The sequence below is a fragment of the Hoplias malabaricus genome, chromosome 4 (genome assembly GCF_029633855.1).
Source record: "Hoplias malabaricus isolate fHopMal1 chromosome 4, fHopMal1.hap1, whole genome shotgun sequence".
NCBI lineage: Eukaryota > Metazoa > Chordata > Actinopteri > Characiformes > Erythrinidae > Hoplias > Hoplias malabaricus.
The window spans coordinates 26,549,386-26,566,490 of NC_089803.1; the positions used below are offsets into that span (position 1 = coordinate 26,549,386).

Sequence of the window (17,105 nt, forward strand, 5' to 3'; positions counted from 1 at the left end):
GTGGATAAATAATAGTCTACTAACAACCGTGTAATATATTTAGAGGTGGTGTGCACTGCGCAGTTTTTCTCCACAACCTTAAAAGCCTTGCAGCGCCACAGTATATGAACCAAACTTTGAAGCAGAAAAGTGAATATATACTGATGTTTTTATACTGCATAGTACTCATTTAAACTTCCCCAAACACACCAGTACACTCTTAAAGTTCCTTACTATTCCATTAAACTTTACAAATACCATAGGTACTTTCAAGTACTAAGTTGAATTCTTTTAAGTTTCAGTTCCACTTTAAATGCTGCTGCGATATTCATATGATATTCAAACTATATATGTATTATAAATTTAGTTCTGCTTATGGTTTATATTTAAGCCAAAAAAGGCCCCAGGAAGGTCTGGGCTGGCTCTGATTATATTTGGATGAAACACAACGCAATACTAAAACAACTCCATGGTCACGAATCCTAATATGACATGCCTACATCTGCATCAAGTTTACGGTTGTAAGTCACTCGTTGAAAAATCATCTGACAGAACGGTTTTGGTCCAGGAAGAGTGTCCACAGCGTGAAGAGCTTTTATATGAACGGAGGTGAATGCACTGGGTGAATTTTGGTCCTGAGACAGAGGAGACTGCCTGGATGATGAAGTGTGTTCCAGAGAGTGACTCGATGTGTGTCTGTAGCCGAAGCCTGGGGGCTGCAGTGATGTGTTTGTCCTGAGCGGACGAGGAGCGCAGTTGAGCGCGGAGGAAAAGCGGAGAGTTGTCAAGGTTTCATCTCTCGCGAGGAAGGACGCCATTATCGGAATCTCTACAAACAACACGAGAATTGATCTTTCTCACGGTAATATAAACCCGCCCGCGTCGGGCTCGCACTCACAGCCTCTAGCCGAGGAGAGCGGACTTGTCTTGCTGTCTCTAGACCATTTATACAGCCTTTACGACGGGCCACAAGGCTGTAGCGCCGAGGCCTGGCGTGGTTCCCTTGCTCTTACGATATTGTTTCATATTGGAGCGAGTTAGCAGGCGGTAGCTGTGTTTATTAGCGCGGTTAGCTCGCAGGGAGTAGTCTCGACGGGGTTTAGAGGCTAGACATAACGGCGAAGAGAGAACATAAAGTAGTGGCTGAAACATATTATGTGGGTCTTCACTATCAATCTAAAGGTGCAGAGGGCAGAACTGAAGTATATTAAGAGTTTTAGCTGCTGAGTGAAATGCCGTATAAAAGTTGCTAACTCGCTTAGCGTTATGGTTAGCTTCGGCGAAGCCCAACACATCTTGTAACCTTGCTAACGCCATCACAATAATAAATACTGTTGTATTGAGCTACAATTGAAAGCCACTCCACTATGATTGGACTTGTCCTGTAGCTACGTAAATAATGTCTGTGCTTGTTTACACTGAGAACTTAGTGTAGTTATATCAGTTGTTAGCCTCCTTCCGCCCTTTCTGTAACTGACCGAGCCCCATTCATTAAAACCAGTAGCTTCTCAACAGGAGCCTCTCAGTATGAAACCAGCTCTATAACCTCTCCACGGAAGCGGTTAGAGTTCACAGACACACATTTGATATGTCGCCATGAAGATGATCGGAACTGTAGCATACTTTAAAAACCGTACTCTACGTTTGTTTTTAAGGACGCTAAATACATTGGAAGTTCTTTGGAAGTCGTGAAGTTACAATAATTGCCAGTTTCCAGAAGCATTCGCAGTATGAAATAATACTCATCTGGTGCCGATGTGCAGGAGTCGTTTTCTTGATTTGTGAACACTCTATGAAGCAATAACTTCACAAAATCCTCCACATCCTTTATTTTACTTCACGGAGAGTGCTGTATTCTGCAGCTCTTGACCAAAATATTAAGATTTTTTAAAACTAAACAATGACACTTATTGTAAATTTAGAGATTAATGGTAGTAACACCACTTCTGGGAAAATCATGGAATCCAGAAATTTAAAGGGTATTCAACCAGCCTTTTAGCTTGTTCCAGCTTTTTAAAACATCATTTTCTATCTACAGCAAGTGGAGCAAACATGGACACTTCCTGTAAAATAGATTTTCAGTTTAAAAAAAAAAATATATATATATATATATATATATATATAAATAATGTGTGTGTGCGTGCGCAATAGGCTTTGGTTGTTTCCAGTCAACTGTGTATACGATTTGCTGCAGGTATAAACATAATGGGAAGGTAATAAAAGAAAAACAGTGGTAGGCCAATAGGACTTAAAAGCTGTGTAATAGAAAACTCAAAGCAATATGCTTTGGAAATAGAAAATGCATAACACACGAAATGCAGAAACAGTAGTCAGGGCTTGTGAGAGAACTGTAAGAAAACAGCTGAATGAAATGTGATTTACATTTAGGCGAGCAACATAAAATAACAAGTAAACCTCTCTAACACCCAAACAGGAGAAAACAAAAGTTATAGTGGTCTAAAGACAAGCAGTTATGTCTTGTGTATGATGAGTGAAATTAAATCTGCACTGACCTAGGACATGATGCCTGATCGTATCTCTGATCATAAGTTTTAAGGAACCATAAAGACAATTGTCTGAAGAGAATGGTTATTTTTCCCCACTTGTTTGTGATGTATGTCAAGGACTATTGATAGACAACGATGAAGTTATTTTTCAGGGTGATAATGCATCTTGCTACATAGCAAAGAGTGTAACAGTTGTTCTTCAGCAAAGGCGTGTCCACTCAGTCACATGACACAAGGAGACTCTTTCTGACTAACAGCTCATAGTGAAAATTTAAAAATCACTGGTCTATGACAAGGCAACAATCTGACTATCACCAACCAGTTGAAAAAGTTAAAATAAGCTTGATACAGAACATTTTAATTTAATGTTTTTGGTGAAATCCAGGCCTCAAAAAACGATGCCTTGAGAAAATGTTTCATTGTGATTTTTATGTTCATTATTATTCAACAACCTTGAGTGATTTCATAATCTTTTCCTCTTTTTCTATGCCATTATTTCAGTTAATTTATTTTAAGTTTTTTTTAAGAAGCTAAAACAATAATAATTGTTTTGGGTCATATCTGTGATTTCTGTTATTTCTTTATTTATTACAAATTAAAAATGGTGGGTTTGTGATGATTCCATATTTTTTTGCCAGGGGTATTTTAGCCACTTTATTTAGCTTAATATTACAAATTTAACTTTATTTATTGCAGTATTAAACTTTATATTTGAAATATCAATCTTATTTTAAGAAATTCCAAAATATTGTATATTTTATATATGTAACAAATAGGCACCAGAGATTCTTCAAACTCACTCACACATACTTCTTTATAGAAAAAAAACACAGTACTGTGTGTATGTGGTATATATGTGTGTACAAAACAAAATGAGATCTTACGGCTTGTCTGCTTTCCTAAAACTAAAATCTCATCTAATTATCTATCGTTTGTGATGAAACTATGACTTCTAATCAAAAATAAAACTATATATTAATGACTGATTTTCATTTATTCAAATGAATTTTATATATGTCGTTACTGAAAAAAAAATAAGGGTATATGCAGCCATACAAGAGAAGGATTTTCATTTGCACTCTAAACAATATGAAATTTCAAATTATGTCAGTTTAGTCACTGCCAAACTCATTATTAAATATAAATATTCCCTCTGTCCTTTGTCTGTGTGGGCTTTACCCAGGTGCTCTAGTTTCCTCCCCTAGTCCAAAAAGCACATGAAGATTGGCCAGTCAAAACTCTCCATAGTGTGAATGAATTTCTGATTTGAGTGTGTGAGATGCCCTGTGATGGACTGGAGCCCAGTACAGGGTGTGTCCCTGCTTTGCGTCCAGTAAGTCCAGGTAGGCTCCGGACCCACTGTGACCCTGAACCGGATAAACTGGTTACAGAAATGAATCAATGTATGAATGTTTCCTCTGTGTATTACAGAAGGCAAAATCAGATTTTCAATCACAGTATATTTGCCACACTATATTTGCTCTGATAATTTGCCTATGTCCTGATTGTAATTTTTTTTACTATAATGTGGTGGAAGATGAGTACTTGTAGGGAAGTCTATGACTATGAAGTCTATAACTCTTTGCCTCTGTTTTTTTTTAAGGTTTGAATGATGTCAGAGCAGGATCTGGTTGAAATAGTCCAGATTGCTGTAGCAGACTTAAATCATGAGGACCAGAATGCAGGTAGGACAAGATTTAAGTGCCTCTGGAGTGCAATGTTTACAAATACTACATGGGAAATTGTTTACCAGACATTTCCAGCATTGGTACGTTCATTAGTTTGAAGTCAGAAGTTGAGTGAAATACTGTTGTTGGTTGGTGTCATCGCTGATAATGATTCCTTATTGTGTCACAGTTGTAAGTATAAGGGTATGTTTATGTGTATTTTGTTTAAAAAGCCTGATTAAAACAAACAAAAAACATGTGCATTGTGCTGCATAACACTTACATTGGTCAGCTATCACATGTGGAGGACCTGACTGTTGAAGAACAGGTTTAAAATGGGGCTAAAACATACACCTCTATGTTAAATGGAACTGATAAAATGTACAATGAGTGTAGGAGCAAGGATGTGGCTTAATGTTATGGCTGATTTGGGTATGTTGTGTGTGGGACTGTTGGGATTGGTTTAGATGAACTGGAGAACCACGAGGATGCTGAAAAGCCAGAGCGAAAGCGGGCAAGGATTGAAGGCAATAATCAGGATGCAACTCTTAAGGTGAGAATACTCACTGCAATTTCACTAGATATTTCTTAAGTTATTGTGTTCTTACACAGTGTTAATGAAAGCTTGATAAGAGACTAACTAACTAGTTAGTTTGAGATTTACATAGTTATCTGTCTCCCTATAGGCAATGCTACTGTCAATCAGCCAGGCCATCTGCCAGAGGCTGGACAGCATGGAAACAAAACTGCAGGTATTAGAGGCTACATGTCGGGCCCTAGAAGAGAAGCTAGACACAGTGATGGGGAAAAACCAGGGACCTATTCAGGTGCCTATGGTGGCTGGATCCCCTTTTGGTGCAACACAAACATGTGACAAAGTTCGCTGGTAAGTGAAATTGGAAATATATTTTTATTCTCTATATATATCTGTTGTCCCGCTGAAAACAGTCTAGCATAGTGAGTAAACAACTTACTCACTCAAAATGAATCTGAACAACTTTGAGTTTCCAGTCTTGCTAAGACTGTTGTCATTAACTCATTCTGGATTGTTGCGTGTTCTCAGTATGGTGCCACAGACCAATGTGATAGTTAGTGGTGAGCGCCCTAAAGCAATCCAAGAGGAAACAATCCCCCGCACCACAGACTCACTAGAGAATCTACTCAGCAAGTAAGTCCTTCATAATTCACAGTACTCGCATGAATTTGTAAATTATTAATATACCGTTAATAGCATAGTTAAACATAGCATAAACCTACAGGAAACACATAAACCTTGTTAAATACCTTAAAAAAGTCTATTAATTTGACATCAAATCAAAGATTCTGAAGTCTCACATTTATTTTTTATTCATTTTTGATGCAAAATATATTTTTTATCATGCCCTGAACCTTTGACTTGAGTTTGAAGCCAAAATGTCTTATGCTAGTGACTCTGAGCCATTAACAGCTGACTGTTTGGCTGGCAGTACTGTGGGAAGAGGAAGACATAAAACAATCGTGCTTAAAGTCCCAGGGCCAGACGAGAGCCAAGAAGAACAAGATAGTGGCTCAGAGGCCAGTGACTCTTTGTCTAACAGTGGCCAGGCCTCAGCACAAAACACCAACAATGTCACGCTTATCACTCTCAACTCAGAAGGTAAGAGACTGAAACAAAAGCTCAAAACTGTTTTAGAAATAAAGCAGCTACATAGTGATAAATATGTAAATATTACCAAAAAGCTGATTTTAGGAAAAACTAGCTCACAGCATGAGATTTGGAGTGGAGAGTTGAAAGCTGCTTGAGATTATATAGGAATTTTTTGGTTCCATGGAGCTCGAGGTTAAAAAGCTGGTTGTGATTGAAGGTTTCTGCCTTTGCTTTTAGTATTTGTTGTCAAAATTGTGTTTTTTTGTGTGGCCTCAAACTCTTTCCACTGCATCTATCCACATATTTGGAGCTGTGAATTTCGGGCAGAATGTGATTTATAAAAACTTGTTTTTCTCCATTCCACGTGTCTTTCCTTCTTTCCACTTTTGTCATTGTCAATCCCATCTTATGTAGTTGAGCAGGGTTTTTTTTTCAATGAGGTCCCATCATCATTCCCCAAAAATCCCATCATCTTAATATATTTGTCTCTTGTCAACTTCAGTAGGTTTTGTTCCAAGCTTTTCCCTTGATGTTCTGTTGAACCTGTTATAAAATTCAAACCCACTTCTAATATATTTTTAGTCCACACCTGTATAATTATGTCATGGATGTGGTTTTAAAAAGCCCAGTTAAGTAATTGAGTAAAATGGTGAAAGCAGGGGATTAAAAAGACAAACATTAATGTCCTCATTTTCCATCTGGTGCCTTATAATGAAAATAATAATACTAACAATAAATTAGCGCATCATAAACATTAGGAACTTTTTTATTCTTTTAAACTTTGGTTTTTATACTGACCACCAGGGGTCAGTTTTGTATCAAAGTATTGAGGAATAGTTATTTCAAGGTTTTCATATGTTACATAGATTTGATGCCCATTTCCAGAGAGCATGGAGTGTTAAACGTTGATTCTGCTTTTACTTAGATTCTTCTTCATACATCATCATCTTTGTCCATTGAATTTGCCCTATACTTTACCTCATTTACTGTATTCAGAGAAAATCTTCCTATTATTCCATGAGTACAAAGGGCGGACTTTGGACGGGAGGGGAAAAAAAATCTAAAACCATATAATTTATAACCTATTAACATGTTTCTTCTCTTCTTTCTCAAATATTCCTCTGCAGAGGACTTCCCAGCCGGGACATGGCTAGGGGACGAGAATAATCCAGAAGTGCGTGTGCGCTGCCCCGTCTCACCAGCGGACATGCTACACATCAGCAGCAATTGCCGGACACCGGAGAAGATGGCCCTCACACTGTTGGACTACCTGTTTCACCGCGAGGTGCAGGCAGTCTCCAACCTGTCTGGTCAAGGCAAGCATGGCAAAAAGCAACTGGACCCACTCATGATCTATGGCATCCGCTGTGAGTCAATGATTCAGCACTTCCTTCAGGGTCTTGGGCTTTTACCCACAATGTATCAGAAGTACAGAATCTGAAAGAGAATATTTTTAGTTTAGTTTGACCACATGGCATTTAAATATATCACACCAAAATGTATGTAGATACATCTGAGTTCCTCAGTGAAATGTTGTATTACTTGTTTGATTGGGGAAAAGCATTCTAATGAATCACCTTTCACTGTTAGCACTGTGGTTATTGTAATAGAAAGGATAAAGCCCAATGTAAAATGGGAGGCACTCCATCCTAGGTAAAACAATTATGGTGAACCAGAGAAGAACTTTCTGTCTTTTTTCCCACAGCAGGTTAAAGCATGTTTGAGTCAGTCTTCATTGCATGTTCTCTGTAATGATATGAAACGGTGAATACCATAGGAAATTGTAAATGGCATGCACATAGGTCATTCAGTTCATGTGTCATGCTATAACTAATGCACTAATGATTTTGAATGGGTGACTGTGATGACTGGTGAGAGCACTGCTTTAAGCAATGAATTTTTTAAGTATTATGCTTTAGTGTAGTGTTGTTCCTTCAAGTGAATTTGCTGATTAGTGCTAGTGTATGTCCAATTTCAGTACTAGGAGCTATTATACATTTTTAAAACTCATGGTGGATTAAATGTGTGAGGGTCTTTTTATAACCAGCCAGAAGCTAGTGTTGTATCTACATTCACATTAAGAGCAAAGACCCATTTTTCCTTGAAGGCATCCTTGAGTTATTTTCTGTATTTATGTGTTCTGTGTATGTAAGGTAGACTAATGATATGGAATGTGAGTGCTAATAATCTGAAGCTACGTATAGAGCACCTGTTGTACCTGTCTGTACTTGAATGCATGCACACACGCACATAGTTTAGTCATGTATTAGATTAAAGCGGCAATAGCCATGTTTATCTCAATTGCTCTATTAAATCTGTAAAAGACCTCCACACCCATTCCCTCCTGCTCTCTCTCCACATCGCTATTCACACACTGTCTGTGTGTCCTGCCCCACAAGACTTTCCTTCAGACTTTCCCACTAAGCAAACTTGATTCAGTTTGTAGTTAGTGTGTGCAAGGGTTAATGTTTACATTTCACAGGTTGACTGGTGCCATTAAAATCTTATTTGCAGTAAACGGCTTAAATCTTGGAATTATTATAAATGAGACACTTTCACACATTGTCATACATGAGGTATAAGGCTAATATAGCTATTATGTAATGAGAGTTTATGATAGTAAATTAGCATTGCTTGACTATATTATCACAGACTTGACTCAGAGTCGCTTGGTTACATACTCATCTGTAACATTGGACAAAAGTTCATTGTGTCTTCTGTTTATAGCTGTTCCTTTCCCTATTTTCTAGTGTCTACATGAGCATATTTTGTGGTATGTTGTGATGATTTTCAATGCATATTGGTGGTTAGAAGCTTCTATAAGTTCTTAGCTATTTAAGGCTCATAGATCAAGTGCAAAGTTAATATAGAGGTGCCAAATATGTCTTGGCTCATTAACTTCAGACATTGCTTTTTACTTGTGCACAGGTCATCTGTTCCACAAGTTTGGAATCACAGAGTCAGACTGGTACCGCATCAAGCAGAGCATTGACTCCAAGTGTCGCACAGCATGGAGGCGGAAACAGCGAGGACAGAGTTTAGCCGTCAAGAGTTTTTCTCGCAGAGCGCCCGCTGCCCGCTCCAGTGGAGGTAATCATGGCTAAAATCATTCTGTCTACCCTTGACTGATTGGTCTGCTGTTTGATATTGATGCTGTGTGTCCCATATGATATAAAGAAAGTGTATCTCCTCTAGCTTTTTGACCAGTGTGCTGCTAGTGTGCAACAGATGGTTGTAATCTCTCAATAGCGCCTGCTGTCCTGTTCCTTCCTCTTCATGATCTGTGGACCACCACCTTTGACCCACTGGCACACACCCAAATATCCTGTAAAAACCCACCGCAGTATCCTGTAAACACACGCACTGGAGTGCTGTCTCGCTCGCTCTCTCTCTTACACACACACACACACACACCCACACCCTGCAGTGCTATAGTGCAAACACTCACCCTTGGGGCTCTCTGTGTTCCTCTGGTCCAGCGGAAACAGTGCTCTTTGACCATTAGTTTAAACTGTTATTTTGTAATGACAGTGGGGCAAGTAAGGCTAAGTGCTCGCCTTTATGTGGCACCTGGCACACAGCCCATTCAGAAATCAAAAGCTCTGAGCCATGTGGAGATGCGTATGTGGACACTTGTGGCACAGTTTGTGGGGAGACATGCACTACGCAGTCTGGCTCTTATAGGGATCTTTCATGATCACTGCAGTTTATTGTTAGTGGTCTAAGCCTCTCATGAGGAGAAGGGGATGAGTAATGTATTCATCATGTTATGTGTGGTTCTGTACTCCAAGGACCAACTGAGAAACTACCCTTGATTTTTTAAAATTTCATCAAAATGGCTGTTACATTCTTAAACAACTAAGCTCTAAAACTGAGTGATGAAAAAATATAACATGTACTATGTTTTGACTGGAATACAAAAGTTCGTAGAGTTTTGCACAATGCTGTCTAGCTTATGGCTGTAGCAGCTGAATAACATAGTCTTTAAGTAGCAGTCTTTGGTGGACACAGCAAGTTCATTACAGACTGACCTGCCTTTGTCTTATTACTGAAAAAGTGCTTTGTGACTTCTTGAAGAGTGCAAGTGTATCATGCTTGTGTGCAAAGTTAGCAAGTGTAGAACATTTATTTTATGTGTGTTGGCAGTCAGTATTGCATGTGTGGTGGTGGCTGGTCAGTTCTGTGCATCACACAGCTGGGTGTGACCGCTTCGGTGATGATAGTGAGTGTTTAGACTATGGGCCTGAGTTTACTTTTGGCTGGAGGGGTACGAGTGTGTTTGGACTGCTCACTGGAGAGCTCGTGTTGTGTTTTTGGAGATGGTTTACGCTGTATAAACAAGCTGTAATCTGGACTTTATCCAAATATTTCAGAACAGTGGTAAGAGATTATTCTTTATGTGTATGTTTGTACTATTGCTGTAATGTACATGTGTATTATGTGTAGTCTGTAATGTATATGTGCAGTATGTGTAGCCTATATATGTGTTCATATGCTTGCTAAAACCAAATGATAATGTAGTATATACTTTGTTCTTAAGTTTGAGCAAGTGTTTGTGAGAGAATAAACATGTGGCACATATTCAGACAGTGCTAGTCATCAACATGTCCTTCCCATCTCGGAAGTTTATGTTTGTTTCCCTCTCCCTTATACTGAACCACCCAGTTGACATAGATGTACATATGTTTTTTTTTTTTTTTTTTTTTTTGTGCAGAGGACGTTTCTGTAACAGAAACAGCATCTATAGACACTTCTACCCAGCAGGCCTTACATTATGCTTTGGCTGGTGCTGCCCAGCAGGTTCAAATCCACCGCATAGGAGAGGATGGGCAGGTGCAAGTGGTGAGTACGCACATATGTCATTATTCCGAGGCATGTGAGTTTCTCTCATGAGTTTTTGAAACTAACATAAACATTTAGGCACTGTTTCTCATCCTGCTTCCCAAACAGTCCAGCACAAATGCTCATGCATACCCTTTATCTCCACAGGAGACCATGTGTGTGTGGCCCATCCCTGTGTGTATGTTAGTGTTTAATCAAACTGAGCTTTCAGCTGAAAGCTTCCTCTGTGCCCACTCCTATAGTCTCACTCATGAGAGCCTTTCTGTGACCCCTGAACCATACAGCTGCATCTGGTCACCTCCTCCCACACATGCTGCAATTTTTGGACCTGTATATTTTACAAAACTAGTGCTCTTCTGAGTTCCTCCTTTGTTGAAATTTAGGGTTAGAGAAGAACTGTGGGCAAATAATACAGATTTATAAAACTAGAAAATCATCAGATTATTCTGAGAATTAACCTGATGATATTAAGTTTCAAGTAGAATTAAGAATCAAGTAACTATACCATAGATGATGTTTACTGTAATTTAATGATGTATTAGTTATGAGTTTGTGTGTAAAATAAAATAAAATAAAAATGATGGCTATATTAAGCATTACAGACACAAATCACAGACACTTAACCCCAGTAACTCTGTGTCGCCTAAACATTTTGCACCTCTGAAGTACACTAGATATCTCAGTAAACATTGGTTTGAATCTTAGTCAAAAACATCTGTCTGATGTTAATGCAAACATCTATTGGTCCATAAAAAGTTCTATACTTTATGTATCCTTATTTATTGGATGATGCTTTTGTCGTAGTGAGAGGTGGAGAGAGGAAATCACTCCTGATACAGGGGATTAATGGGAGAAACTGAGCCTGATGTTTACAAGCAAACTGTTAATGTACTCGAGGAAATGTAATGCACACACACACACACACACACACTAGCTTGCAAGGCCTTTCTGGGCCACCTCAAGAGTCTTGGCTGTGCAGAACACCAGAGAATTGAGAGATCACTTTCCACTTATAGCAAGACTGCCATTGCATAATTTTTTTCTGATTCTTTTTCCAGATTCCACAAGGGCACCTCCACATAGCACAGGTGCCACAGGGTGAGCAGGTGCAGATCACACAGGACAGTGAAGTAAGCATGCATTCTTCCTGTTTAGCTTTTCTAAATTTGTTTTCCTCTGCAGTTGCGCGCGCTCTCTCTCTCTCTCTCTCACCCCCCCCCCCCATTACGTAGATGTTGGTGATGTCAGAAATTCAAATTGTTATAAATCCATTTTACAATGCGCCAAATTTTTAAAGGTTCCAAGTTTATTTCTCAACTCCTAGTTTTAAACAATGGCACACTGTTCTCCTTGGTCTGTTGAGAAACTAGACTGCTTTTTCTCATTTTAGAGTCAGTTCTCACAACATACGGATTGTGACCGGTTCACAGTTATGGAAAATCCAATGTTTCCAGGCACCTGAAGCATATAAGCATACAATTAGGAAATCATTGAATATATGTTCCCTCAGTGCTTATAAACAAGATTAATGATAATTCATTGTGGATAACTGGCTGTTTAAATTCAGTGTACTGTCTTTTTAAATGTATTTATTTATTTGCCCCAAATTTGGCAATCACATGCATAATTTGTAATTTGTTGTTAATTGATGAAATATATATCGGATCAAACTATGTGTGAATCATATATTAGCTCCAAAGAAGCATTAAGATTTTATTTGAGGAAAGAAGTAAAGCTAATAGATTTAGGCTGCACTTTAGGACCTATTCTCACAAAATGTGCCTAATTCTTTCATTTTTGTTTTATAATCATCAGCCAATCCCTGTTTGCGTTTTTATTTGTCCTCCTCACCATTCTCTATTTAGCTTTATACTTCTTCCTTTTCCTCTCTCACTTTTTTCCCCTGTATTTTATTTGCTTAGTTTTGTGAAGCACCCCAATGCTTCACATTCCATTCTCCTAGTTATCTTTCTACATATTTGTGTTTTGGTCACAGTGTTTTTTAAGGGTAAATTAATTCAACATAGGGCAGTATTCCAATAACAGTGTTCTAATAAGATAGTACTTTTCAAGCTTCATTGAGGCATTTGACCATCATATTTCAAACTTTCTCAACCAGGGTTATCTGTGGAGGAGTCAAAAAGCAGCCACATTATCGGAAAACATTCTTACTTACATTTCTAGTGTGAATAAAATGTGGTTCCCCATACATTCTAATTTAATATTAATATAATATTAGTTTTAATAATATTAAATGCTTTCCTATACAAAATTGACCCAGATTTGATCCTTCCTTCAGCCTTTCTAATGTGTGTCTAGGTGTTGCATTTCTGGGCTGCCCAAATCAAAAACTGTCCATATGTTTGAGTGACTGCATGGCTGTGTGATGCCCTGCAATGGACTGGTGCCTTGTCTGAAGTGCCTGCCTGGCACCCAGTGATTTTGTGTATGCTCCGGACCACACTTGGGCGGAATAATTGTAATATCGTTTACCACCGTATTTAAAAATGTGGACAGTGTCTCAAAATGAGGTTGGTGTTTCAAAATTATGATGTGTGTGTGGTGTGTCAAATTTTGTTAAAAGAGAAAGGAAGGAAGCTGAAAACTTCACTCAACTTTGTGCTCACAGGTATGAGGCTTTATCCTCTGAATATATGTGTTTTGAGCCTCAGTTTGCTGGAAAATGAGTTTAAAAAATAACAAACGATAAAAAATAATGATTAGGGATGTGCCAGAAATTTTGTCAGATCAGCTCCATATTGCTTTTCTGCTTTTCAATGACTGATTAGAGTTCACAAGGATACACTATTAACAGATTGTTGTGATTACTTTGTTATATAACAAACAGTAACAAACATCATCATCATCATCATCATTCTCTTCTCCGCTTCTCCATTTCAGGGTCGCGGTAGTAACAAACATGCATGAATAAATATTTGTGAAATGTAAATATTGTTTTTAATAACGGTTTTCCGAGTGAGTATTCAGGTTTCGTTCTGACCCAGAGAGAGGAGCACACATTTCTACTCCATTAATAAAGAATATTATTACATTTAGTTTTTCTAAAACACAGGGGACATTTTTATAACCCATTATTTAGTGATATAACTATTAGGAGTCAAAAACCTGATTTATTGTGTTAAGCTTTGAATTGTTTTTGTTGAAATACTTTTTGTTCTTCTCAAGAAGTACAATGCAGGAAAAAAATAGCCAACCTAATGACTCACTAATTTCAATCTTTTCACCAAAAACACTTTCCAAAGAAATCACTGCAACAGATTTTGATGATTTGTTATTCTTTTCCTCTGTATGCACTCCGGGCTTCACTCTTGGCATTGGCATGATACAGTTAAAATGGTGGATTAGTGCCATATTTGAGTTGTAATGGTGATGTGAATAACCAGAAATTCTCTGCTTGCTCTGCAGGGGAATTTACAAATTCACCAGGTTCATGTTGGGCAAGATGGACAGGTAAGACCTAACACCACCCCCACCCCTTTTTATTTCCTGAGGCACAACCTTTGTTGAGAGCTAACCCAGTGTGGTGTGAATAATTGCAAAAAGCTTGTTTCCAAGAAAGGTTCAATTTTAGTGTTACTGAAATGGTTTGGAGTTACACAACTCACTGGGCATCAATCAATAATAATTAAACTTTGTGAAGAGACTGTTTGGTTGATGTGTGCCAATACAACCAATCTTTTAAGCCACTTTAAATACATACACCCTTAAATGAACATGGGCAGAGCTAAGTATCTCAAAAGTCATAAAAACACTACATTAAATAACGTTCAAAATGTAAATGCTGTGTTTTTAATGATATGTTCTCACTTAATGTTGTCACGTTTTGTTTGCTGTTGTATTCTAAATCTGTGAGTAACCGTAATTAAGTTTTTTGCAAGCTTCAGGAGGCTTGTGGTTTTTTCAGGAAATGTTCATTTCTGCCTTAAATGACTCAAAACCATGTTGCACATTTTCTATTTAGGTATTTTACCAAGGTAATCTCATGATTATCTAACCAAAAATGAAGATATTTTGAATGACTGGAATGTACAGTGATGGCTGACCTGAAAGTACTAACTCCAGCCTTGCATTATCTGTATATTAAATGTGGCAGTGAATTGAATATCAGCCCTTTTACACAGTCACATTTTGGAGGCTGTAAGAAATTGAACTGTTATCTGCTTGGTTGTGTTAAAACCTGTGAGTATTTTTATTATTAGGACAGTGACAAAAGAGCTAACAAAGCTCTTGTATGTTTCTAACAGGGGCATTTATATTTTGTCATCTCTTGATGTTGTTTATATAACAGAACTATGTTTAAAAAATACCTGTACCTGGCACATGCATATCCCACTGTTCTGATTAAAAGAAAAGTGTACAGAGCTGAAGTGTTAGCTTCATTTGGATCCTGCTTTAAAGGTTCCTATTTCGCTGTAGTATGTAAACCAGTTTTTATTTTCTCAATCTCAAGTTGTAATTACACAAAATGCATAGATCCTGTAACATCTGACAAAACTCTACTCCATAAGCAATCTGAAGAAAGGAATTACAACTTAAAATGTTATCAGAATTTATCTAAAATAAAACCGATTGCAGGACTTTGACTATGCTGTGAGAGCCGGTCTAGGCCTTTCAGATCCAGCTAATGTTAGCAGTGTGACCTGGAGTTACTTGTATACAGTGGGGCGTACAAATACAAATATGAATGCAGAAGCATCCATATTGTGTGCCTTCAAATGATCTTGATCTTAAATGAACCATAAGAGGTTATGAGAAGCATAGAACAAATTTAGATAGCAGTTTAGCTGATGCTTGTCCACAAGACATTTAAAATTTGTTCTGGACAAGTGAATGATGAAAATTTTAAAAGTAGTTAGTTTTACAAAAGCAACACAAATGTGTTGATAGAGGACTCGATCCTTTAAAAATAATAGTTCATTGTGCTTACAAGCAACAAATATGTGTATAATTTCCTCAGGCCTGAGGGCTTTCAAATAGATTTGTTTCCACTTTAGACTCTTACAAGATAGCTGACACATTAGTGAGCATTACCTGGTATTTGTACAAGTTGTTTTCAATAGTGTTTTAATTGAATACCTTAACTGCTTTACTATTTGAGCTACTTTGAAGAACAAGGGAGATTTGGTATGGTAGGAACAAAGTAAATAGTAACTATCTGTGATTACTTCACTAATGCAGTTATATTACTGAATCATTTACCTTGACTTTGGTACAGAATGACAGAGTAACATTAGAGGAGGTTCAGGGCAAATTGGCTGCATTTTGATTAAGGATTACAGACAAGGCTTTTATATTTAGAGCAGGACACAGTGGATTGAGGCCTAGGACATGAACTAAAAACAAATGTTTTTTTAAGAAATATGAAGATGAAGAGGCAGATGTCACAGGTAGATATGTTTTGGCACAAGGCCAGTACTGGTTTTACACAGGGGATTCTACTTGTCACTGGGTTCTTGCAATTGTAGCAGTAACAGATAGGCTTCAGGGGTAAAAGGCTGTGGTTTTTAAAGATTAAGAGATAGGCTGTTGAGGTTGTTTTTTGCCCTCCAGTCCCCTCCTCTTGTATTTTTTTTCTGTCTGCAAAGTGGTTGAGATTTACAGCCTGCCAGCCTGCAGTGGTTCTGAGCATCATTCACTCTCTTGTACAATGTCTACAATCAACACAAATCCAAAAGTCATCTCCCATAAAAGCCTTCAGCCGTTGCTGAGGGAGACAAAGTCCTTTGCCCTTTGTAACCTCTCCAAGCTATCTTATCTGATGTTTCCAGCTCCTACTCTCTGATCCCCTGCTGCAGAGCCAGCGGATGTGTCCGGACAGATAAGATAAGAGTAAAAGACTGATGAGGAGGCTGAGAGGACACGGGTGGGAAGGAATAAATGTGTCCCTAGAGTTGCTGAGGGAGCAGACAGAAAAACTTCAGTCTCTCCCACACTCCAGCATTAGGCTCTGGAGATGCACTTCATTATGGGTTATGTCTCATCACTCTCTCTGCAGCCACCAGCGGTGACCTTGTCTCTGGCAAGCCAACACTTCAGGCAATGCTACAGAGGTTCCAAGGGAATGAGATGAGTGTGGTCGAACGGTCCACCACTCTTAAAGCTGTCAGAGGCTGCTGTTTCACCTAGGCCTCGTCCAAACATAGTGCTGACAGTTTTTTCCTCCCAGAACAAGCACTGGAATGAGCATCAGTTCCTCACAAATCTCTCCTTTCGATGAGCCAGGTCCATTTCCTCCTCCTGTGTGTTGGTTGGACAGAGAGTGAGGTATTTGTCCTTTTTTTCCCATAGGAGCAGGAGACCTGATTTTCTCACTTTCCCGCTGGGACAAATGTGCTAAGGAGTGTGATGCTGTGGTTGAGGGCTGTACTGACACTTATTACTCCCTCCAGAGCTGGCTGGGATAAGGAGGGAGGAAAAGATGGAAGAGAAAGCAAGAGAAAGTGGGAGAGAGGATTGGGCAAC

General features: G+C 38.4%; 1 protein-coding gene across 5 annotated transcripts in view; it reads left to right on the top strand.

Moving 5' to 3' along the window:
- The first annotated feature begins 575 nt into the window (after positions 1-575).
- Positions 576-17,105, top strand: part of banp (BTG3 associated nuclear protein) — a 37,111-nt gene continuing 20,581 nt past the window's right edge. The window contains exons 1-12 of one of the 5 annotated variants that reach the window (XM_066667925.1): positions 576-841; positions 4,090-4,171; positions 4,621-4,706; positions 4,840-5,039; positions 5,217-5,321; positions 5,581-5,789; positions 6,908-7,147; positions 8,709-8,870; positions 10,495-10,622; positions 11,681-11,752; positions 14,049-14,093; positions 14,605-14,727. In XM_066667925.1, coding sequence (XP_066524022.1) covers positions 4,096-4,171; positions 4,621-4,706; positions 4,840-5,039; positions 5,217-5,321; positions 5,581-5,789; positions 6,908-7,147; positions 8,709-8,870; positions 10,495-10,622; positions 11,681-11,752; positions 14,049-14,093; positions 14,605-14,637 — 1,356 coding nt within the window. In that variant the 5' untranslated portion in view covers positions 576-841; positions 4,090-4,095 and the 3' untranslated portion in view covers positions 14,638-14,727. Of the gene's footprint in view, positions 842-929; positions 1,541-3,669; positions 3,830-4,089; positions 4,172-4,620; positions 4,707-4,839; positions 5,040-5,216; positions 5,322-5,580; positions 5,790-6,907; positions 7,148-8,708; positions 8,871-10,494; positions 10,623-11,680; positions 11,753-14,048; positions 14,094-14,604; positions 14,728-17,105 lie in introns of those variants that run through there. The other 4 variants (XM_066667922.1, XM_066667921.1, XM_066667924.1 and 1 more) reach the window with 4 other exon arrangements.